The following is a 25,519-nucleotide window of genomic DNA, read 5'->3' as shown; positions in this document are numbered from 1 at the left end:
GTGGCTTAGGGACTTTCTCTGCTCTTGAATTTTTTCCTCATTGGTTTAATCCAATTTCTTTTGGACCCCTCGTAAAGGTCCATGAGCATCCCAAAGTCCTGCACTGAGGAGATACCCAGCAGTGCCACTGCCCCTGCCACCTCATGAGGATGTCTGCTGAAGTATTGGCATGATGGGTTCTTGGCTGTGAGTTGCCACAGAGCTGTGGCAGGGCAGACCCTAATTTTAGCACATTATGCTGCTTTAATGACAGTAATAGAAAGTCAATTTATAGGCAAGAGCAAATTGCCTTTTTATATGGGGAGGAGGATAATTCCTCCCATATGTTGCATTATTAAATTTGTAATCTTCATTTCTAATGCTTTTCAAAAGTGAATATTAACAGAATCTAAAATGCAGATCATAAATTTATGAGGTGCATTTTTTTCCCCAAATTCAAGTTCTATAATTTGTCTTAAAAGGTGAACTTCAGCAAGGTTAGGGTTTTTTTTCTTTTTTTGCTTAACTTAATAAATTAAAATCCCTCACTTGCTACCTACCTCTGGACAAGCTTAAAGGCTCCAAAGATACTGCAGTTTAAATAGCAATAATGGATATCTATTTCCATTCTTGCTGAGTGGGGAGTTCTGAGTTCAGGCTTATTCCCTAGTGATAAAAGACACCGGAGAGAAAAAAAATGACACGTTTTCGTATGTCATTTGCTAGCGAGGAGGCTGTTGTGATGCTCTTTTTTGTTGCCAAGGAAACAGAGCCCTGAACTCCTGTCTCTGCAGCCAGGAGGAGGAGGAAAGGATGTTATTTCACTCCTGAGCTCGATTTGTAATTGTGATCAGAGACTGTGAATGGGTTGGGACTGAGGGTCTCACCTTCAAGTTTGCTTTCAAAATTGTGTGTCCTGTCTCCTTCTGTTTGTTTCCGTGTTGAGATGAGTGTGAAGGGTGGAGCCTGGTGGGGTGGGTGGCTGGCTCAGGTCGCTGGCACAGTTACTGTACAGCGGAGTGAAACGGAGCCCTCGGAGCACAGGCAATGTTGGAAGGGGATTGTACTTCTCTGACCTTGCCAGTAACATCTGGAGAAATCCCCAGGCTTCCTTATGTCAGCCCAGTTGTTAAATCTGAGAACAGAAACATGAAAGTTACCTGCAGGTGTCAGAAGGCAGGAAGTGACGGTGATGCAGGTGCTTCGTAAGCAGGGTGTCCTCTCCTGACCTTCTTCCAGTACTGTTGGGCAGTCGTTGCCTGCACATTTTATAAAGAGATTCCCATCAACCTTTTTTTTGGTGGTTACATTAGAACTATTTTTTTGCTCACACACTGCCCTTTAATGCGTGTTTGAACTCCCTGAGCTGTTAGCGTTGCCTGCAAGGCTGATGCTGGCTGTATCACAATTGCTTCTTTATCTGTTCTCTTTTCTGCTCTCATAGTAGAGAGAGATTAGCAGGGCACTCTAAAGCATTTTAATCCTTGCTCCTTCTACAGAATTTGTTCAGAAATATTTGGCACAAATCATGGGATTTTGGTGAACATTCTGCCAGGTACATGTCATGGGGTAGCCATGCTGCAAACAGGCATTGCTTCTCAGGATGCTGTGCTGGTGTGTGGCTTTTGTACACTGTGAGTGATCAATGCAAATTCCAGTCAATACGATATTGAACACTCTGGTGTGCCTCTTCTTCACAAAGGACTGAGTCTTACTGCATCTTGTTGTTGGTAATTGAGAAAACTAGATTTTCGTATTGTTCCTAAAGTGTATTAATCTCCTGTATTTTTAATCTGTGTTAGTCTGATGACTTTTTACTTCAATCCTCGGTAATCTGCAGCCAGGCATGATAGTTTGGTTGGTTTCCCACATTCTGCAGTATCTTTCAGCAGAGATGAACACATTATGTTTATTTTCCAGCTCTGGCCAAAGGGCTTTTTCTCTGCTATTGGAAGCTCAATACTCTGCATAGACAAACAGTGAACTGAATTTCCCGAAGGACTTCAAATAATCTGGGGTGTTTTTCTATCTGAGTGCTGCTTTTGTGCATGCCGAAAGCAGATGTAGGAGGCAGTTATGTGTCTGCCATGTTCGTCTGTGGGAGAGTGTGTCACTCAGATGAGAGTTTGCATGTGTCTCTTCAGGGTTTGGGCTGTGAAATTTTTGCTTGAATGTTTTTTCTTAGGTGTCTACTAGTTAAATTTCAGCGCCTCTGTTTTTGGTATTGGATGGTGTTTTCCATGTGTAGTGGCCTGACTTGTCCCCAGCTGAAGATACTTATGATGTATGATTGGCAGGGCTGTTTGCAGTGATACAAACTCACTTTGATTTCTTAGTCACTGTGAATGACGTTGCATCGTAAGGAACTGTTGCTCCTGTCCTGCTTCTGGGCATTGAAGCCTGACCTTCCATCTGTCATGAGGTATCTGCAGCCAAATTACCACAGTTGTGAAGGGCAGGGTGCTCTCCATTTACTCCACCCAAGCAGAACCTGGCACTTGTTCCTGGAAAGGGATCTGTGTGAGAGAAGCAGTATGAGTGCAATGGATCTGTTTGCAGGCTTTTGGGAAATGGAGCCACTCTCCAAGCTCTCCCTTCAGCAGCACAGGTGTGCTATGAACAGGGGGTTTTGTACAGTTCTTGGTACCATTTGGGAAGAAAAGGGTTCCCTTTAGTGCAGCTGTGGCAGGCTGTGGTACTTGCCTGGCACAATAGATGCTCCATGGCCATGGAGCTGTCATGGGATGTCTCCGTGTGAGTCAAAGCAATATGTAGAATTAGAGGGGAAAAACATGCTGGCTTGCTTCCTCTAGCATTTGCTACAGGTACCCCATGAGAGCACCTTTGGTGAAGCCTGACACAGGTGGTGGTATCGTCAGGTGAGATTGTCTGGAATTAGGAACTCAATGCCTGAAATTGTTTAACTTCTCTGGAAACCAGACCATCAGCTCCCCCTCTCTGCTTCCACAGTGGATCAAATAATTGCTTCCAAATGGACACAAGTTATTAAGCAGTGTGTATAATTAAAGTCAACTCCTTATGAATTTGATCATTCATTTCCTTAAGGAAAATATGATGAAGTAATTACAACCCAAGCTAAACACAAATCAAATGCTATTCTAAATGCAATTCTGCACCAGGATTCTAGTTTATGAATGACTCCAGGGTTCTGTGGCTTCGTGCCTGTTAAGGAAATGGGCCTGTATTTTTAATTGTATTTATAACGAGTGAACAAAAGGTTGCATGACTCATTCACTGTGCCAAGACTGTTGCTCTCTGTGCTCGCACACACGGTCTTGACAAAGCCGCTTGCTCCTAAAAGAGCGTCAGTAGGACAGAAGAAAAGGCAAGAAATCTCATTAAAAAATATGGCCTTGTCAACTGCTTCCCTCTGAATTTTGTCTGTACCAAAACTAAACTTCACCTGCTGTGCAGTAGCTGTGAATTTGAGGGAGACAAGTATTTCTTCAGTGCTTAAGCCGCTGTCCTGACTTTCTTCCCATCATTACTATGTAGCAGATACTTTCTAGTTTCAGCCAAATTTGGGGGAGAAGTCCAAGATGAGCAGACTCTAAAAATGCTGGAAAAGATGGCTCTGGGTAGAGAGAGAGACACAAACTAGTGCCCCTGGGAGAAAAGATCTGATATATAATCTCAGTCTAAAATTAACCTTGTGGGTGAAAGCAGACCACTGGAGCTGAGCATCCAGTGGGACAGAAAGGTGTGTCAGCACCTCTTGGGGGGTTTTGGTGGCTTCAGGAGGCTCATGACCCGAGTCCTCTTCTGCAGTAGGAATGCACAGCTTGCAAACAGGCTGCTGAAGTTATTTTACCCCTGCTTGCTTCCTAAAAGTTACCAAGTGAAGAGCAGGATGCTGGGCTCTGCCAGGAGGGGGGCAGTCGGTGAGCAGGCAGATCCAGCGGACTCGGGAGGGGCACAACAGCCTCGTGCAAAGTTTCTTGGCTTAGTGAAGTGTAGGCTGGGCAACTCTTTCATCTCATGTCGTCCTTCTCTACAACGGCTCTTTCTAGTAGCTTTATTTTTGTGAATTCACCTCATTTTTGTGATCCTTTTTCTTAATCAAGAGGTTTTCTGCAGCTCAGGCTCATTCATATTTCAGAACCTGGACTTAAGCGACATCCACAGTTACTAATAGTGTGAGATGGATGGCAGAATTAGGACATTAGGGTGCTCTGGTTCAACTCTCTTGTAATTAAGTAGAGAGCCTCACCTGGCCTTCACAACTTATGTTGGTTAGCTGGAGGACTTTCAGCCATGGGGACACAAATTGGCTCCACCTCTATTCTCCTTGTGAATTAACAAGGAGAAAGCCCTGGGATGGTGCCGGCACACAAACCAGCCACTCACCTTTCTACTTTCATGTTTTCCTGATACCCACATCATGATAGCTGGCAAAGTTCTAAGAGTTTGGAACTGAGAACATGTAGAGCACTGCTGGTTGTTGATTCTATGTGTGATGCTTCCCTCAGCTTTCTAAGCAATAAATATTACAGTGTAGTAGCTTAAATAAATCAGTTAAATTAATTGCCTGTGTCAAATGTTCTTGTTCTCTGAGCCCATCAGCTAAATTCTCCTTACCTAGTTGGACTACAGACCCTCAGGGCTTCCCAGGTGGGCTGATGTCAGAGGGGAGTTTAACTCTTGGTGAGGCTTAAAAACCAAAATCCAGGAAGTAGAATGATTGAATCCCCTAATTGCCATGCAGTGAGAATGTGTGAGTGTGTGTGTGTATATATATATCTGTGGTTTATTGCATTATAAATATCATAGTAAGATTATATTTTTTAAGTCATCACCCCTTGACCAAGCACAAAAGCAGCAGATGAAGAAAGGCCTGGGATGTGGCATGTGTCTGCCCCAGACATGCAGCCATTCCAGGGACAACTGGTGCAGCATCAGCAGTTCTGTGCTTGTCTTTCCCTGGAGACCTGGGCTACGGACAGGGCAGTGTTCAGGTTTCATTGCTAAGCTGCTGCAGAAATATTACAGCAGTGAATGTTCTGGATGGATATGGCCATTTCATTTAATCAGGCTCTACTGCAAAGCCTGGCAGATTGGGGGAAGAGAAGGGGGCAGTGTGTTCCATTTTCTTATAAAAATAAAAATGCAAAAGCAGCCATCAGATGAAGCTATTTGGATCCTGCTGCTGCAAACAAAATAGAGACATGGAAAGAATTCTGAAGAGCTGGATCTAGCTGCAAAGTAGTTCCCATGAAATAACTCTGAAAGAACCAAACGTTTTTGTTAGTGTTATGGTACTGCAACTTTTTTATAGTGAAAAGCTAAACAATTTTTTATGGTAGTCAAAAACTCCATTTGAAAGTCATTGACAGTGGAACATATGTATTTACCTTTTTGGCTCTTGGCTTTCTCTCTTTTGACAGTGAAGGGAAAAATCTCCAAGTGATTTTCCTGGCTACATGTTTGTTGCAGAATTTTTTCTTTAGATACTTCTAAATGAAAATTTTGGCCATTAAATTTTTTTTTTATATAGATGGATTATCAAAAAGGTCAGAATTAAAAATAGTATCATGGGAACTATTTAATTTTAACCTCAAAAGGAGGAGAAAAAGTATGTTTAAAATATGAAAATGGAGCTTATGAAGAAAGGAAGAAAAATTGCTGCTCTACCCGTGCCCCAGGCAAGCTACAAGAGATGATAGCATCTACTGGGGTGGAGACCTGCTTAAATACAGGACTTAAACCAAATTGCAGCTCAGGCCAGGATGGAGGAAAAAATGCTGCTTTAAGTGTCTGATGAGATGGGGTTTGGGCTGGGTTGTGGGGGAAAGAGGGAAGGCAGCCTCAGAGGCTGTTCATGAAAATAACCCCATGAATGATTTTTAGTCCTTATCTAATGGTGAGGGGGAAGAACAAAAAACTCTGGATTCAGGGGGAGCTGGTTTGACATCCACACATCTGGGCAGGGGTGTCAGCACTGCCTGTCGGTGTGGGTGAGGACAGGCCAGTCTGAACTCTAGGTTGAGAGAAAGCTTTTTTTGTGCTAAAATACCCTTGTGGGCCAGCAGCAATGGGATGTATTGGGATTGTGCTACATTGGGAATTTGGAGGTGTCTCATTGGCATCTCCAGAAGTTGCCCATACAAGCAGGGTGTCCTGGCCCTGCTCTGCCTTCACTGGAGTTGGTAGCTGTAACAGCAGTGAAAATAGTTGCTAATTTTATTATTTTCTGACTCTCACAAGAAGAGCTGATTGAACTTTCCGAACCCTGTGAATGTACCTAACCTCCACAGATTAGGAATTAACATGTTGAAATACTTTTTTCCATCCCATAGAAGATTCTGTGCTTAATTTGGAAAGAAAGGGTGTGATTTTGTTGCTGTCTGAAACTAGGACAAGGGGAATGAAGCAAACAGCCTGATTAGTGCCCCTGCTTATCCCCAGCCATTTTCTGTCATTCTGGTGGATTACTCAGGCTGTGATGATAGCCTGGCATGTTCTGGAGCACAGTACAAACTGCCTCTCTTTAGGTGCTCATAATTCACACTCCATTAGGATGTTGATGTGGGGAATGCTTGGCAGGATGTCAGGGCTTGCCAGGCATGATGAGATTGAGTTCATCTCGTTAAACTGCATGCTGAAGTGACAATCCAGTATTTTTTTTTTTTTCCTCAGCAGAAGCAACCCCTTAGGAGAGCATCAGGGCTTGCTCTGAAGAGAGATACCCCTGTAAAGGGGCCTGTGCTGCCCACCCCGGCAGACGCCAGCTCAGCGTGTGCCAGGCTGCACAGGTGTTGCGTATTCATGCAAGGCTGTGGGAAGACTTTTCTTTTTCCTCCTTTGAAGGCGAACAATGGAATTTTTATTCATCTCAGAATTGATTCATGGCACACAAATCTTAGCAGGTGTCACAGGGAGTCAGCATCTGACTAAACAGAATTTTTTTTTTTTTTAAATATTTCAGGAACAACTGTGCAGTGACAAAGTTTGAAGTGGAGAAGTTAATGTGCTGACTCTTTTCTCAGAGTACCTGAAAATAAGTAGGAGGTCAAATGGTCAGTGTTTTAGCAGTCTGATGGGGTGCTGAGCTGAGACTCCCATTTCTGCTTTTTGCCCACAGACATGCCAAAGACCAGTTGTTGGACTTGGGGACCTTCCTCACCTCAGCACTTGATACCATCCAGATGGGTGCTTGATGTTTTCCCTTCTTCATTTTCAGCCCCAAACCTGCATCACCTTTTCTGATGATGTGCATCGTCTTTTCTCAGAGGCAGATCTTCATGGGGAAGAGAGATAGAAACAACTTTTAGGGTCAAAACCAGAGAGTGAAGTTAGTGGTTGTGGAAAGTGAAAGGGCTTGTGAGCCCGTGTTTGAGCCAAGGGTAGAGCAGGCAGATTCAGCATGAACTGAAAGGAGATAGCTCGGGGCAAATCTCCTCTGCAGGCAGTCGGGTCCTGTCCTGTCTCTGCTTTCTACGTGATCTGCAGCGTGCTCTGAAGGCTTCATTGGCGCTGCCAGATGGGTTTTTCTGTGTTCCTTTGCTGGAGTTGTCAGTTTTTCATGCTTCATAAGTGCAAGTTGGTATTTTGGAGCAAAACAGGCAATTCATGTGCTGAGGAACCCAGGTGTGAATCCAGAGAGCAGAGTCTGTCCAGGTCGATACCCTGCAGCATGTTTGGATGGGAATTGTTCCATACTGCTTGACTTGGGTAAGAAAAGCAGTGGGGATGTAGTCTCTTTGCTCAAGCTCAGACAAACTTCCTTGGAAAATACAAAATGTTATCTTTTCCAGAGCTTTGCAATAGGAACAAATGAAAGTAAGCATCCAACTGATTTCCCTTTCTGGTTTTTCCCCATGCTCATCAAGTTTGGGAAAGGATAACAGCTACCCAGGCTGTTTTGCCAGACCCTTGGTGTGTCTTGGGTGGCCTGTGCTGGTGCTGTGTGTCCATGTGCTTTGGGTGCCACTGTGTTCTGTGCTTGGAAGTGGTTGGGTAATTTAGGAGCAAAGCTGATGGAGTTGAGATTCAGTCAATGCCTAATCTCAGGCCTAAATCAATACCAATTAATTCTAAAGTACAGGACGGTCTGTAGCACATGCATCATGTTGATTTCTTTTTGTGCTGGTAGTATCCAGCAAACTGCAAGCATGGAGGAAGAAATGGAAAACAAAGTGGAAAAGAGAAAGATGGTACCAAGTACCTGGGTGGAGGAAAAGGAAGTGAAAAGAGAGGAGACAGTGTAGGGATAACAGTGAAAGGGGCATGCTGTCTCTCAGAAATGTCATCAATAAGCATCTATCATAGAGTAATTCTGTGTAGGAGTAATAATTATATAATCATGACCTTGTGATGAGCTGTTGCAGGATTCACATAGATTTTTCAAGACTTGCTGGCCTCTGAGCATGGAGAGCCCTGTCAGTAGCAGAGAGGAAGAGCTTCAAAGAGTTGTGCATGGGAGTGACATAGAAGAGGACATGAGAAGTGGTTACTCTTCCCTTGGAGGAGAGAAGGGAACAATGCCACTCTTATTTTTCCCACCCCTGTGATTTTGAGCAAATCCAATTCTTGGTGGCAGCTCTTCTACAGGAGCAGCACCATTCTTGAGAAGAGGATGCCCCTCTGTGTGGTTGACAGCTGAAAATTTAGTTAAGGGTACTCTTCAAAAGATGCTCTGCTCTGCACAGGGCCACCTGCATGGTGACCTTGCTCCTCTTCGATTATTACTGGGTTGTTGGAAGGAATGAGGGGAAACATGATAATGAGATCTAATTAATAATGAACAAAATGATGGACTCTAATTAATACCAGTCAAGAAGAATGTAGGGAAAATGGGTCTTGTGAGAAACATTTTTCTCCAAGTTTTAGAAGACACAGATATCTGGGTAAATGTGATAAGTATGTTAGGGTTTTGTCCTAGAACAACATGACCCTGAAAGTGTGATCGTGATAAATGGATTAAAAACTTGCTTCATGTATCAAAAAGCAGTTGTCAAGGAAAAGCCTCAAAGGCAGGAAGGCTCTTTGAAGGCCTGGTGGTGCTCAGTGTTTTCATTTGATTTGGAGCAAGCATGAGTTTAAACCTCATTTAATTCACAAGTGATGTGGACACTAGAAAGAGAGTAAATAGTACTGGGGGTGAGAGAGCTGTATAGAGCTGTCTGAAGTTTTGCTTTCTTTCTCTTCAAATAAAATTCATTTTCTTACCTATTTTTTAATATAATGTTCTGCAAGGTCGTACCAGCAGGTCAGGCAAGGGACTGCACAACCTCCTGGCAAGGTGTGATGTGATCAGGAGCTTACTGTGGTCTTGGGAGATGCCAGCAGAAGCAGTGAAGATGAGAGTACAAGCTGATTTTTACCTCTGTACGTGTTTCTGTACTAAAATGCAGACTCCAGTTCTGCTGTGTGTGTTCTCAAAAGGGCTTTTAAAACCTGGGGAGGTCATTAAAAAGATCCAAGGCCAGGAGAAAAAAAAAATGCCAGAGCATGAGAGACATAGAGATCTCAGTCTGTTTAACTTGTCAAAATAACATTGAGAGAAAACTCACCTGCACTGCAGAAAAGTCTTTATAGCAAAAACACAAAGCAGCTCTCAGGGTGGAGAAGGGCTCTAAAAAAATCTGGTGTGTGAAAGCTGAAACCAGGCAAAATTAAGCCACATCTCTAAATGTCAGGTAGTAAAATAAACCGTGCAGGATCATCTCGGTATCTTCAAACCCGGAGTGGATAGTGCTTTAGAAGATATTCTTTAGCCAAACATAAATTGTTTGGCTGAACAGAGCAAAATCGAAGCGCCTGTCAACACTGAGAACTTGGCAGAGTGACTGCTGGGCCCTTCTGGTTGTTGGCGTCAGCGAGGTGCTGTGTATCTTCATCCTGGATATTTGACCAAAACATTTCTTCTTCCCAAGGTCATCCCAAAGTAAAATCTGCTCTTAGTGATGTGTTGCACTGCAGGCTTGACTGACTGCTTAACCTCTGTTGTTTGCTGCTTGATTGGAAGAGGTGCAGAGAATAAATCTGGAGACACTGCAGAAAATGTCGATACTACTCTTACTTGTTGCAGATACCACTGACAAATTAAGACAAATGATTTTGCCAGGCAACGCCTGCATCGATGCATATCATTTACCTTCTGATTGGCAAAGGTATCGAAGCACGAAGATTTTGGGTAGGGAGGAGGCACAGCCCCCGTGCCATGCTCCACACTGACCAGAGAAGGTTAATGGCAGCTGACTGTTGCTTGTGAAATATTTTTGGCTCACAGATGAGAAGTACAATGTCGCCCATATATATTTCCTTTCCAGGTGTGCTATCCCTGATCTGTCCGCCTCTCCCAGCTGATGGGGCTGGATAGTTTAGGAACCTGTATCTCATTTCTGATGGCATCTCTGGTGCTTATGGTGATCTCTTACCCTGTTTCAGTCATGCCTCTGGCCGCTGTAGTTTGGGAGCTTGCCTTTTTGGTAAAACAAATCACTCCCCTTCTGTGCAAGGGAAACTTTTGGCAAAAGGAGAGTCTAGGGGGAGAAAGGTTGGAGAAGCCTTTTTCCAGAATAACGAGAGGTCATTTGTAAGATGCAGGAGTTGCTGTGCATCTCTGTCTGGAAGAAGAGGAAGGAACAAAGGAGTCTTGTCCTTTATTCCCATTGTCTTGTTTTACAGAGATTCTCGATTAAATTGTTTTATTTCCTTTTTTTCTCCTTTGTCTGTCCTGTTTTTTTTTTTTTTTTTTAATAACCCGCAAAAGCAATCAGGACTACTAGAAAATGACCCACCCAGCAGTGGAAGGCTGTGCATGTGATGCTCTACGTCTGAACTTGCCCCGTGCCAGCTAAATGATCACTGGTACAGTGCCCTGGTGCTCCCACAGTGCTGCCTTTCCTTGCCTTTGGGCCCTTCTTCTTGATGTCCCTGGCTTTGAATCAGGAGATGGCTGATAGAAAGCAAGCAAGCGCCTTGTGTTGCTCCAAACCCTTGCTCTGTCCCAAGCCTCTCGTTTGTTGCCAGCTATGGATGAATAGTCTTTTGATTTCGAGTGTCTCCAGGCACATCTCATTAGATTGGGGAAAGAAGAGATTTTTTTCAAACAGATGTTGCATGGCTGGGCAATGGGGCATTTTTAATTTGTCTCCTACATTTTTGTCATTTGATGCTTTGACTCTGGCTGCCAGCAGGGCTCTTGTGAGGACTAACCTAAAAGGGCAGGAGGATGAGTGCTCTGAGTGCACATGTGAAGGAGGGATGGGCACTGGTGCATGTGGATGACTCAAAGATTGTTTGTGGAGGTGAATGCAAGAGAAATGAAATGGACCATCAAGTCTGCCCACGAGGTTGTGGGATGTGCCCTCAGAGGAGCCTGCAAACCCCATCAGAGGCTCCAATGAGCTGCACAAGGCTAGAGAGGGTGCATCAAAGGGAGCTGCTCTACACTGGTTGGGAGAATAGGCACGGCCGTTTCACAAGGCTTCGCTTTTGTTGGTGCCCATATTGTTATTCTTGCCTGAAGGTTTGGATTTTGAAAGCACATGAGAAATATGTTTTACGTTTGTGTAACTTCCTGATTTATACAATGTGCTTCATGCATTGCTCTAGGCACACAAACAGTGCAAACTGTAGTTAATGTTAACCCAGAATGTGCAAATTCGATCCCCTTAGCTCATAGGGACATGTGTACACATGCTGCACCATATGTGGGGACAGCAGCTGGTACAGAGCCCTGGGGCCAGCACGTTTACCCACTTGGAAACCTCATGATACCAGAGGAAAAGGTACTTTACAGCTGTATTTATAGGAGAACTTTTGTCTTTGCTTTTCGGCGTAGATACAATTGGAGAAGTAGGATAGGAAGTATTTCTGATACCTTACCAAATTTTTTTTCAAAGTCTCACTTCACACCAAGATCTAAAGAAAAGTATTTTAGGTCAAGCAGCCTGCTCCACAAATAACAGGGTATTTTAGGCAGGTTCTTACCCTCATATTTCCAAAGTAGTTCGGAAAGTGATTCACAAGAAGTTCCACCTGAATATGAGGAAGAATGTCTTCACTGTGTGGGTGCACTGGAACAGGTTGCCAGAAGGTTGTGGAGTCTCCCTCACTGGAGATACTCAAGAACCATCTGGATGCAATCCTGTGCAGTGTGCTCTAGGATGACCCTGTTTCAGCAGGGAGGATGGATCAGATGAACCACTCTGGTCCCTTCCAACCTCACCCATCCTGTGATTTTTTGAAAGATTTGTTTCCTTTAATATTTGGTGTTCTTGAGTTCTCCAGACTCAGTAGCCAGGTCATTTCTCCTCTGGAGGTGGTACTCAAAAAGCTGGAAGGTTTCTGAGAGCATGGTGGGTCAGGAGTTTGTTGCCTGAGTCCTGGGTAATGACTGGGCATCTTTAGAGGATTTAGATAATTCTGCTTTGTTCAGAAAACTTGTAGCAGATGTGTTTCAGGTGAGTGCTCTATGTGGGATGAAATCTGGAGCTTCCTAACACCAGCTACAGCAATTAATAGTAATGGTATTCATTATGTATTCATTACATAACATGGTTTGTTCTGAGAAACAGACTGCTCGAGATGGAGGATGAAAATAGCAGCTGTTAATTTCAGAGGGCTGAGCCTCTGAAGACTGCACCCAGGAGGAACCAGAACCTACTTAATTCCCTCTATACTGTGGCCGAGGGCGTATACCAAGGGGAATAGTCCTCTCCAGGGTTTTCCACTGCTGGTGCCTTTCCAGTGCCACCAGGGAACATTTTGACTGTGCCCAACTATTCCCCTGTGGCCGGTCTGGGAGGGCTTCTGCTTTCACAGCACCTCTGGTGCTGCCTGGCCTTTCCCTCCCCTCTGATCACTCGTTGCCCACCACAACCTGCCACTGTTTTTGCTGTTCCACACAGCCTGAGGCAGCAACATGGGATTTGGGATAGGCTTGGAGGCATCAGGCTGTACTCCTCAGCCCACGGTTGCTGCTACTGTGTTCCCTGACTGGGTAGCTCCAGGTGTAGCCAGCTCTGGTGTGGCTGCCTGCTCAATGGATAATTAACTGGTACAAATGGTTGGAGTAGGTAGGGAGGTGTGCATGCTCTGAGTATCTGCTGGCCCTGGCATGGTGGAGCACTGAGTGTGTTCCAGAGATGACTCGGGAGGTGCTGATGAAGCAGGGCTGAGTAAGGAAATGTTGCGTGACAGATGCCAGGCTGGTCTTCCAAAAGACCTTTTCTGCTTCTCCTTGGCTTTGTCAGTGCAAAAGGCTCTGGGAATAGAGGCTGACTGCCTTTTCTCTCCTTGTGTTCCTAGACGGTGATGGTCGGAGACTGAAAGGAGCCATCCAGAGGAGCACAGAAACTGGCCTGGCTGTTGAAATGCCCAGCAGGACCGTCCGTCAAGCCAGCCACGAGTCCATCGAGGACAGCATGAACAGTTATGGATCAGAGGGAAAGTAAGTCATCCAAAGGGAGCTGGGTAATCACTCGTGGGATGCACTGTCCCTGTACCTATTAATTTTCCTCCAGCATGATGAACGATGTGTTTTTCTGACTTGCCTATGCTGCAGGTGTCCTGCCCATCCAATTAGAGCAGATCTCTGTCTGCATAGCTGGCACATACTTGGCTGTTTATATACTTTTTTTTAGTGTCCTCATTATTCTGAGCTGAAGCAGATACCCATTACTTTTAAACGCTTTGCCTTTGGATGAGTAATTCAGGGTCAATAGCAGAGGCTCATTACTGATCGTAAATTATAAGCCAGTAGTTTTTAGTGTTGCACAATAGTTGTCCATTTCCCCTGTTTCAAAATAGCCCTTTGGTTTGGGGCAGGCAGAAGTGAAAGGTACTGAAAAGGGTGAAAGTAATAAAATACCTTACAGCACAGCAAAATTCTGATATCAAAATATATCTATTTTGGAGCCCGTGTGTACTTTGGTTAAAAACCTAATTTTGTTTCATCTGAGTTACAGGGTCCTAAAATGAAGTGTTTCAGAAAAGATTTTTGACCCCAAGAGAAGTTACAATACACTTTGTTGCATTTAGACTTTATACCAGAGTGCAAAGCAGGGGATCTTTAGGCCAGAACTTTGGGACCTGACTTGTCTCCAATTCTGGCTTTTATATTTCCATTACTTGAAGCTGTATAGGGCAATTTAATAATTTTACCAAGATGACTGTTCATGGGAACCTTTGGAAGCAAAAAACCCACAGTATTTAAAAAAAAAGGCAGTGCATACCATCCAATTTTGTGCTTTCTAGGTGTGAGCCCAAAATGTTTCTATACCTAAAAGGTGTTCTGTTTAAGCCAAGGACCACACTTGGCATCACTCTGTGCTCTCTCTAGTCCTGTGTGATATTCCAAGTACACTGTACAGTTAAAATGCTGGGAGAGTCCAAAGGCACTCTCAATTAATGTGATTCTGGTGTTAAATAAGTAACAGGCTGTAAATTAAGAGAGACTTTCTTTAGCTTTAGAAGTAGGCTAATCCTGGAAAGGCATCATAGATCTGTGCTGAAGGTTCAAAATAGTAATGAGGCACAGACTGCGATAGCAATCTTGTCACTCCAAAGCTGTGATGTACCTTATCTCTTCTGTGAGCTGCTGTCTCCAGGGAAATATTCCTGCTACACCAGCACAGTCCTGTGGCTTGGAGTTCTGCCTCCGCTACTAGATGCAGAGGATTAGTGATTAAGTTCAGTCACTGGGCAATGAGGAGCAAGAGTCTGCTTTCATGCAGAGTAAAATTCTTTCCTTTTTATATTTACATAGCTTACCCTCCTGGGAAGGGGTGTAATTCCCTGAATAGTCTGTGTCCTCTCACTGCATACACTGGCTGCTTTGTTGGGCTTTCATGGAGAGGGAGTATTTCTGCCAGCAAAATACTGCACCCCTGCAAGTGCTGTCTCACCCAGAAGGCAGGTGACATGTAGCTATCAGCTCGACAGAGAAAGGAAAAGCCTGTCTTGGAATCCAAGTGTCTTTATTAGAACAAGCCTAACATTTGGTATTCCAACCTTGAATGCTGCCAGAACATCCTTGCGAGCACCTCAGCCAGGGATGGGGTAGTTTCTTCTCTGAAAAGTGTGATTAAGTGGTTCCTGGATGCTTTGTTCCTAGGTGGGATAATTAATCTCTTCTGGGAACCCAATGGGAATTGCAGCTATCTGCCTGAGCCACAAATGATAAGCAAACAGGGCTGGGAGTACAAAGAACTAAGAGAGCTCAGTTCTCTTAAAACGTGGTGGGAGGGGAGTTTCTCTGCTTTCTTTTCCTGCAGCAAAGAATGGAATTGTTTGGGGAATAGCTTTGAGGAACAGAAATGTGTTCTCCTAAATCAGATTTCTCTTGACCTCTCTCGTTTGCTGTAGCTGTCTTCCCAGGGAGGCAAAATCAAGATTCATATGTCTCTGTTAGCTGTGGCGAGTTGATTTTCTTTCTAATAAAAGCTGGGTTTGTGACTGGTGCAGATACTCCCAGGTCAGAGAGTTTTCACCAGTGACTGTCAAACCCCTGGTTTTCAGCAAGGCGAGGCTGTTCTAATTCTTTCCACCTGTGCATCCCTTTGATGTGTTCGCGCCTGGAAGAAGATGGATTGAAAACCTCATCTTCCAAGAGGGCTTGTTTCTCAAATTCCATGTGTTTTTATAATCCTTATCAATTTAAGGATAACTTCCAAAGGTGGCACACTGAAGTGATCAAAGATTTGGTGAAACTTTGCTGCAGCAGGCTTAAATACTTTCCCTCAGCCATACAAACTGCTTTTACAGAGAGTTGCTCACTGACTGCTTTTTCATGTTTGTTGCAGTGAGCTGGTGGCAGCTGCCACAGCTGCTCTGTGCTAGTGCAAGGTATCACAGGCAAAGAATATTCTGAAGTGCATGATTTTGAGCAATGCTGCTTTCGTGTGAACACCAGAGTGCATAAAATCCAGGGGTTTTTTTCATGGAGAGGCATATTATGCAGGGGTATACCTCTGAGGTATGCTAGGCCTTCTTTCAGCAAAATACTCCCTTTACCTGAAGATGAAGTATACTGGAGACCAGCTGGGCTAAATGATGCATCTTCTGGAATTTAAGCTCATACAGCATGCCAGTAAATGCTGACAGTGTCAACACACTGCTTCATGTAAGTTTTTGCCAGACAAAAAGTCCTCCAACGTTCTTATCCAGGTTTTCTGTTGCACAGTGGTTGTGCACTAGTTAGGAAATTAATATACTAAAACTCAATGTGAAACTCTGTAGAAGGAGAAGTAGATATTTACTTTGAACAAAACTGCTTTCAGTCATTCCCATGTCCAGGTTTCATTCCCTCATGCTCTCCACCCCATGCAGGCACCAAGCCTTGTGAATCCAGGTGCTGAAGCCAGGCTGGGTTGTGTGCTGCAGGGAGGACATGGGACACCATCTGTCAAGCCCTTGCTGTGTCTGCTGAGTTGTTCTTTACAACAGACTGGCTCTTAGAGTATGTTTTTCTTACACTTTCTAGGACTTACCTGCTATTTTGGAGTGATCTTTCACTTCAGGGTCTTGCTCTTTTTCATCTCTGTAGATCTCAAGCAGCACTGCCACAGTTTTGTTCCCTTTTTGGGGGGATCTTTATGGCTACAGTCTGCCCTCAAACAGGGCATGGAAGTGATGTGCTCTCTAACTTTGTTGTCCATCCTTCCCCTGTCATTGGAGAACAGATCTGCTACAGCCAGGCTGGTTGTGCTTTCACAGATGTTTCCATTCATAATTAATCTGGAACAATCTTAGCACTGGTTACAAATCTCTACAGCAGTGAATATTTTCTTCTATGTATATACTTAAAAATCTGCTTGAGAGAACAGTTATCCACTGTAGTAAGTGCCTATGGGGTAGTCTCAGGACAGCAGGATTGCTGCAAGGATACTATTCCGAATATAGGAATAAGTCACAAACAACCCTGTGAGATTCAGCAGAATCTCAGCTCCATCCTGGCTCTTGCACGATCTACATCTTGTTTTGGCTGGGTTTTGCTGCAGCTGCACGAGACCATGTACAGCATTCAGAAAGCAGTAGATTCTGGACTTGCATGTAACTTGTTCCTGCCAAACACTTTTCTTCCTGAAAATGGAGCAGAAAGATAAAAATGGACCTGGAACAAAAGCCTGCTAGCTGCCACAGTGCCTAGTGAGTGGTACTCATAGCGTTTTTGTTCTTGCTGGCTGCTGCTGGGATGGTTAAGTTCTGGAGAGCTCAGGTGATTTTTACCTTAGAAAAACACAGCAGGTGGTGACTAACAAAGACTTGGAGGATTGCTCTCGTATTATCTGAGAGGAGTGTGCAGGTCCGGCAAGGAAGCGTCTTGTTGTTGGCTGTCTCACCTCTCTTCTCCATGGTGAGTGCAGTGCCACCTGTGCTCTGCCTGAAGGCTGTGTTGTGCCCATGGCAGGAGGCAGGACACAGCCTGGCACCAGTGCCACCAGCACGGGCATCTCGCACCTCTCGGCTTCCTTCTGTCTCTGGTACCAGGTCTCCCACTGGGCCGGTGTGAGCCAACACTGGGGCTTAGGCTGGGGGAGCTGCCTGCCCTTCTCTGCTTTACTGTGGAGCAATAATTAATAGGAAGCAGGAGAAAATACTGGCCTGGGTTGTGACCACATGGCCACATAAAAATTCATTTTTCCTTCAGCAAAAAGTATCCCTCGTCATTCAAGAATGACCAAAAGACTTGGTTCCTGAATGCCCCATTCACACTGCAGCTATTCACTGAATGTTTCTTTTTTGACTTTCAAAGCCAGGAGACTTCTAGACTCTTTTATAACAGATTATCTTCAGGCCTCTTTTTATCTGAGTCCTTTAAAAAAATGTAATGAAACATGTTGTTAATATCAGTTCAGGCTGTAAGAAATCAGTGTCTTTTGAGATGGAAACCAGGAAAGGCATGAAGATTATTTCTGTAATACCTCGAGAAATTCCTCAGCCTGTTCAGCAACAGCACATCATTTTGTGCTGGCAAAGCTTGACCAGCACAGCTTGGAAAGGGTGTGACCTTGAGAGCTGTAGTTACAGCAGGAAATACAGTGAATCCCACCTTCAGCAACCTCTTGGGAACAGATAGAATTGCTCACTGAAGACAGGTAGCTATCTTTTATTCAGTGCATCTGAGATGACTAGTGACTGCTAAAAATGGAGCTAGCCTGGCAAGGTGGGGAATGGAATGGGGGAGGTCTTTGTACAGAATTCGCTGCATAGTTTTTATAGCACTGTTTCAGTGGCAGAATTCATACAGCAGAAGGAATCGGATACGCGAGCGGAGTACAATGTGTTACAGCACATAAGACAGCACGTCACAGTGCTAAAAATGTTACAGAAAGTGGAGTGGCCCAGAGAGAAACAGAGCTTGTTGAGAGGCAGAGTTTGAGATCTTGCCTGGCAGAGGAGAGGTGTGCTGTTGGTGGGCTTAGGGTGAGTTTGGGTCCTGCAGGGATAGATGTTCATGGAAAACCTTCCCAGCCAAAGTGAAGGCTCCTGCAGCATTCACATTGACTTTGACAGGTTAAGGGGCTGTGTGCCCAGTCCCTGGACAGTGCAGTTGGATGCACATTCCTTGTGCACACGATAAATATTTGAAAGATGGGGTAATGGACATGGGCAAATTCTGCCTTCCTCCTTAGCTGATAGATAGCTGCTTGGCTCCTGCCTGTGAGCTGCGATCTAGAAGACTTCAACATGCAATATGGATGAGTGTGATTGTTACACAGAACATTACTGCTCCCTGAAATTGGAGTTCTGATGGGTTTTTTTTAATGCTCAAATAAAATAACTGTCAAATATGTTATCAGTCTCAGAGGAGACTTCCCCCTCCCCATTTCTCCTGGCTGAAGGAATGTGTTGCTGTCCCTGTTTTTTAAAGATAGAGCTGGACACTTCGGCTCTGTGTTAGATGTAGATGTGTGGTGTATCTGTTAGTTCAGCTGTGCAAGTCAAACCACTGAGATGCATGGCTGTGTTTAGGCAACTTGCTTATTAATTGCAAGTTTGTGCCATGAGAGGACAAAAAAAAAAAGTCTTTTTTATTTACAAGAACAGAACAATAATTTCTGAGCCCTGGGCCCAGATGCATCCCATGCACATACCAGACACAGTGGAACAGCTCTTTTAAGAATGTATCACCTCTGGAGACTTGAGATGATGGCAAATAGGTGTTTGTGTGGATAGTGTAAATGAATCCATGAAAAGAACAAGACAAAATGTTATCTTTTGAAAATAGCTGTTGTCTGGGTGTGTCAGGGGGTGGCTGTGTTGAAGCTGTCTGGCCTCACCACCGTCCCACCTCACTGAAGCCACGGCAGTGGAGCAGTGGAGCTCCGTGGGAGTCAAGGTGTGCAACTTGTGAAATAGGGAGACAGGAATGGGGATTTGGTCCAAGGGGGAGGACACAAAATTCTCTTGAGAGAGCTTCTGGGCAAAAGGGTCTTACACCCAGCCTGTGAAGGGAGCAGATGAATGCCTCACTCGGTATTGCTTCTGCACAGACACAGCAGCAAGTGTTACAAGTTAGTACAGTCAAGACCAGTCTCAAAATCTTGTAAGATAAAGTAAAAACGTATGGTATCAAGAAGAAAAGAAAGGGCATATGTGGTCTGTTTTTCAAACTGATAATTCACAAATAATGTTCAGGACTGATGTGTAAAGAGGAAGGACTGGAAAAAGATTTGGAAGGAAAAGTAAAACAATGCACCAGAATAAATTCTCAGGGAATGATTTTAAGAACAGATTAGAAAAGCGGCTGTCATGGATGGTGTAAATAAGCCTTGGGACCTGGGTGTGGACTGGCTGACCTGTGGAGATGCATTTTGACCATATTTCCTGCGAGTTTTACAATACTGTGACAAGCTGATTCTGCAAATGCTCGCAACAGCATAATGGGATACCTGGCATACACAGTCCCAGAAGCAATTTAAAAATAGATTTAGAAAAGAGGTCAGACAAACTCCGCACGGACAGGAAAAGAAATTAATGATACATTTTCCCTAAATGTGTCTGCCTTTGCACGCTGCATGCTAATCTGTAGCCACCAGCGGGAGGGAGTGCGGAAGAGGCTGAGCAGAGCCACATATGCTGTGAGAGAGGGATCAGCACAGCTGCTCTGCATTTTCTTTGTAGCATTTTGCATTGAAATCAGTGTTGTCCATGTAGGCATTCAAATCCTGATCAGTTTACAAGCAAACTCTGAAAAACTGGTTCTCCATCCAGTCATATATAAGGAGCAGCTGCTGCACCATGAAGGAAGCGACTGCATGGTGCACACAGAGGGGAAGGACACAGATCTTTGCAAGGGGTAGGTCAGGAAATGCTGATACCTTGAAAGAGCAGAGAAGCAAGCAGCTGGCAAAGAGCCTTTAAACCACTCTTAAATTACTCTACAGAGGACAGATTTCATATGCCCTGAGCTACAGTGTGCAGCATAGGAACACAGTCTTCAGAGGGTGCACAGATTTCCTAGATAATCAGGATTAGGAATGTTGTGTTTAAAAGAAGAAGGTCTGGGCAGTTTCAGCCTCAGTTTGAGCACACAGTTTCTAAGATCCATAGAATCGTGGAATATTCTGAGTTGGAAGGGACCCACCAGAATCCTCAAGTCCAACTCCTGGCCCTGCATAGGACACCCCCAGAATCCTACCCTGTGCCTGAGAGCGTTGTTTAAATGCTTCTTGAACTCAGACAGGATCATTGCTGTGACCACTGCCCACGGGAGCCTGTTCTAGTGCCTGACCATCCTCTGGGTAAAGAACCTTTTTCTAATATCCAATCTAAACCTCCCCTGACTCAGCTTTATACCATTTCCTCAGGTCGTGTCACTGGTCACAACAGTGAAGAGATCAGTACCTGCCCCTCTGCTTCCTCTCATGAGGATGTTAAAGACCACAATGAAGTCCCCCCTCAGTCTCCTCCAGGATGAACAAACCAAATTACTTCAAGTGTGTCTCATAAGCTTGCCCTCCAGTCCCATTTCCATCCTCACGGGCTCCTTCGAACGCTCTCTAATAGCTCAATGTCTTTTTTTATATTGTTGTGTCAAAACTGCTCCCAGGACTCGAGGTGAGGCTGCACCAGTGCAGGACAGAGCAGGACAATCCCTTCCCTTGCTGTTGATGCTGTGCCTGATGCACCCCAGGACATGGTTGGCCCTCCTGGCTGCCTCATGTTCAACTTCCCATCAACCAGGACCCCCAGGTCCTTTTCTTCAGCGCAGCTCTCCGGCCTCGTTCCCCAGTCCGTACACACAGCCAGTTTTATTCTGCATATAAACGTGTCACAAAAGACAAAAGTGGTTTATGGGCTCGGTCATCTGTGTCATAAAGCCAGGGTGGTGGTTGGTACCTGCTCTGCATGGAGATTGCTCGCGGGAGCTGCTGCCGGGCGCTGCTGCCAGCGCTGCTGTGGGGGCTTGTCTCCCTCTCGTGGCTGTCCCCTCGCTCCCTGCTGTCTGTCCCGAGGTGTGTCCCTGCTGCCCTGCCTGCTGGCTGTTGTGCCAGGGACGGTTCGGGCATAGAAATGGCTATTTTATGCATTTGGCTGGAATGGCGTTTGCAGCCTGTGCTGAGCCGTGGCGGGAGCTGCTACCTGTGCAGACAGCATTAATGTTCGTGCAGGTTTCTGCTGCATTGGTGGGCTCAGAGATCCCAGGGTCAGTAGTACCCAGTGTCATCTTTCTGCTGTCCCTGCTCTGCCTCCTTACCTACAGCTAAGGACCATGGTCTGAGCATCCTCCAGCAGAATGTCCTTCGTTTGTCCTTGACACCCTGGAGGCATCGCTGACCTCCCTGTGCTCTCCCTCTGCCTTCTGGTCAATAGAGTTGCATTCAGCTTATGACCAATTCCACAGCAAACCCATAATCTTTAACTCTGTTAAAATAATTCCCATTTGGCTATGGCAAAGCAGAGCCTGTAAATCATGATTAGTGAAAGCAAAGGGCCAGAGAAGAGATAATTAATTTCGCTTTGCTGTTCAAAGGCTGTGCTGCCCTCACTCAGTGGAGGATTTGTGCCCTTTAGACAAAAGGCTGACAAGAGTCACCTGTTAATCTTGTCTGTGTGCAGCTCTTTACAGCATGAGATGGTCCTGTCACAGGGCCCTGCTGGCTCTGACAGCTGCTATTTGCAAGTCAGCTGCAAAACACTCCCTCTTTATTCCTCTGGCTATTTTTAACATTTCTCTTTAGATGCAGTAAAAAAAAAGACATCTCATATTGGTGATAACCAGGTTGTAGTGATTGTTCCCCTTAAGGGAGAGGCATGTTGGGCAGTGGGAGGGGAAGGGCTTTCCAGGATGGCTCCAGTGTGTATGAAACACCTGCTGGCTGTCACCCAGGGTGGAGACACCACTGTCATCTGCGGCAGATGCCTTCAGGAGCCTGTCTCCAGCACATCCAGTGTGTGCTGGAGAGCTGGTTTCTGGATCAAGGGCAGGTCAAAACAGCTCAGTATCTGCAGAGGACAGGCAGGAAAAGTCTGCTGAGCCTGCAGCATGCTCCAGAGCAGCAGGGAAGGGCTCTTGGGAGCATCAGGGTTGCATTTAAAGAGTTGAAAGAAGTTACAGTGCTCCCTGGAGGTCTTTTCCTCCCTGCTTTAGCTGCAGGAAAAACAAGTGAGTGAATGGGGAAGGTCTGTCCCACCAATCTCACCGTACATGTGCCCCCACCTCACAATCCCAGCTTCTCTCTGAGCATTTGACAGACAGCTCACCAAGCTGGATTTGAGCATCTGAAATTTAGTCTATTCTGCTAAATGGTTCCTGCTGCTTTTAATTCACATTCATACTAAATTTCTGCAGGTTTTTTTTCCCCTTCTCTCTCCCCTCAAGGGAGAAGCAATGGCTTTCTTGGAGGTAGCTTATGATTTTTCCAGACAGAAATTGTTTCCATTCCAGGGTTTTTGGCAATACCCAAATATATGTCCAGGAATTGGTCAAAACCAAGATTTAGAGCTGCTGCTTCTAATGTCTAATAAAGCAGCGCTGCAAAAGGTCAGCCTCTGTGCAACGTAGCAGCCAGTTCTCCCAGTTAATGGCATAATCTATTATAGAATTAATTCCCTATGTCTTCCCTTCCCAGTCAAATATAACAACAGTGGGGAACATTAACTGTCTAATCTAATACTGAGTTTCATATAGTGCTAGTAAACCCATTAACTGGGGCTGTTATCCAGACTGATGGAGTCTTGACCTTGGCCTGTGTTTCTAAGTGAGCTTTGCCATTCCCCTTGGGATCAGCCTTGGTGTTATGAAGCAGCAGGAGCTTCATTCAAGCAGCAGCTCCGCTGCCCTCCTTGCGAGGGTCTGTGCTGGTGGCCCAGCCCGGGTGTTCCTCCAGCAGTGTCCTGCCCTCTCGCTGTAGTTTGCACTGCAGAGCATTCATCATTTCAAGGTCATCTAGAGCCCTCTGGCTTCGAATTTACAGAGGGTAACAGCAGCCTTTGCTTTGCTGTAAACACTTTCAGTTGCCATTTCACCAGTTCACCTTTAGGCCAACAGCTCTTATTCTTGTGCCTTTTAAGGTTGTCCTTCATGCTCTCCTGCTGTTTTCCTCTATATCACTGATGCAGGCTGCAGCATCAGCTGCTCTGTTAGCAGGTGCTTTTACTGTCTCCTGAGCTGCCTCAGCTGCTGGGCAGAGCCTGAGCTAGCAGCATTCATAGCATCACAAGAATGCCTTGGAAGGGACCTTAAATACCATCTGGTTCCAGTCCCACTGCCGTGGGCAGGGACACCTCCTGCTAGACCAGAGGAGGGGTGGGCTGGTGTGAGAGCACAGGTGGCTTCTCTCCACACAGTTATAAAGTGCAGAGGAATACTTGGTATCAGCCTTTGATGTGATTCTCTCCCTGGCAGGCAAGAGGAACTGTTTTAGTGAATTGAGTATTTAGGGGCCAGAGGGGTTTCTCTTCCTTGCTGTCCTGCAGCACATGAGGTTTCTGTGGGTGGTTTTCTCCCACCTTTGTGGCCCCTCTGCAGTACCATGGCTGGACATCCCCCTAGAGAGGAATTGCTTCAAGACCTGGTTCTGGGTGTGCTGTGAACTCTCACAGCTCTCAGCTTCGCTCAGTCCTGGGCTTCCCCTCCTCTGTCCTGGTCCTTACCATCTTGCTAATTAGCCCAAGCATCTGTTCTGAGCACAGCAGTGAACATTTCCCTGAACGGCTGTGAGTTGTCATGCCAGATTGTTATTTACGTGCTCATTCAGGTCACACGCTCCCCAGGGCAGGAGCGAGACCCGAGTTTGGCCCATTTGTCTTCCATGAGTTGAAGAGAATAAAGAAAACATTTACCTTCTGGCTGATGGTCCATTCATCTCCTGCTGAATCTTGTGTCTTTGTCTGTCAGGCCTCCTTTTTCCTGCACTATTTTGAGTTCTCTAGGCACTAGTTTTCATCCTTTTTTGACTCTCTGCGTGCAGCCCAAAATGCCTGAGCCAGCAGGGTCACGGAGTCTCACTGGTCCTCATGTGCACCAGGACTCACTTCTTCCCTCCTTGTATGGGCAAATCACGAGCCTGATAAAGCTGGTCTGGCTCCAGGCTCCCTCTTCCTCTGCTTCCCCCATCCCATGTCCGTGCAGATTTTCCAGCCCTGGGGCTTGTCTCTCTCTGTGCACGGTTTATCCTTGGGAGCCAAGCCACAAATCCAGCACCTCTGGATCCCAGAGGCTGTCCCGGTGGGGCCGACAGATGCCAGATGGGTGGTGGGTCAGGAATTGTGTACCCACAGGGAGCAGAGTGTGGCCCTGGACATTGGGGATGCACCTTGTGCTGCTGAGGAGTTGGTGACACAGGAAACTGAGAAAAATGTTAAGCCTTCTCTGCAATGAATGCCAAATAAATGGCGCTGTTTCTGTTGTATCTCAAAATATCACCTGGAGTGTTGGTGGTGCAAACAGTGGATGCAGGGTGAAAAAAACCACTGAACTGAGGAAAATACACCCAAGCAGAGCCCCTCCCAAGCCTGTCACCTGGGATACCGAGACTCCCTCATCCCTTTTCACAAAGGTGACATTCGTAAAGAGCTCAAGGGCAGGTTTTTTCATGCTGATGGCTCAGCAGCTCTCCCTGTGTAGCAGCAATAACCAGGTTTCTCAAAGAGACAGGTCATCAATGTAGAGGGGAGGTGCAGTATTCCATGGAAAAGTCAGGCCATTTAATGCAGTGCCCCTGTCACAGGGAGCTGGCTCACCCCATGAACCTGTGCTAGTGACCTATCCTCTTCAGTCCCACGTGTGGCAAGATGCTGAGGGGAGTGTGCTGGCATCCTCCTTCCCTGTCAGAATAAATAAATATTCCCATGGGGCTGAGAGCAGGTCTGCAAATAGCTAATGAGAGCTGAAATCCCAACCTGAAATTAACACGCTGCTGGTTGAATGGGGTTTGAAAAGAATTTCTTTTCTTTTTAATGTCTTTTAAATGTAACTGGCTTGCAGGGGGGCATCACCGAGTCTTTGTGGCTGACTCAGCTGTGTGAGAGCCTGCGGTCCCCAGCCCACCCCGCAGGCAGGGCTCCTCTCTGCCGTCACTTGTACCCAACGTGCAGCCTCCTGACAGCATCCTTTGTGAGA

General features: G+C 45.5%; 1 protein-coding gene across 1 annotated transcript in view; it reads left to right on the top strand.

Annotated features, from left to right (window-relative positions):
- The window catches only part of RIMS4 (regulating synaptic membrane exocytosis 4), a 55,440-nt gene that overhangs the window by 17,788 nt on the left and 12,133 nt on the right, over positions 1–25,519 (top strand). Inside the window, exon 2 of the mRNA XM_042049949.1 lies at positions 13,258–13,399. Coding sequence (XP_041905883.1) covers positions 13,258–13,399 — 142 coding nt within the window. The remainder of the gene's footprint in view (positions 1–13,257; positions 13,400–25,519) is intronic.

The sequence above is a fragment of the Corvus kubaryi genome, unplaced genomic scaffold (genome assembly GCF_017639235.1).
Source record: "Corvus kubaryi isolate FWS band 111438036 unplaced genomic scaffold, C.kubaryi_AGA036_p1.0 134, whole genome shotgun sequence".
In the NCBI taxonomy this organism is placed as follows: domain Eukaryota; kingdom Metazoa; phylum Chordata; class Aves; order Passeriformes; family Corvidae; genus Corvus; species Corvus kubaryi.
Note: the sequence above shows the minus strand (reverse complement) of the source record. Positions and strands in the feature narration are given on the sequence as shown.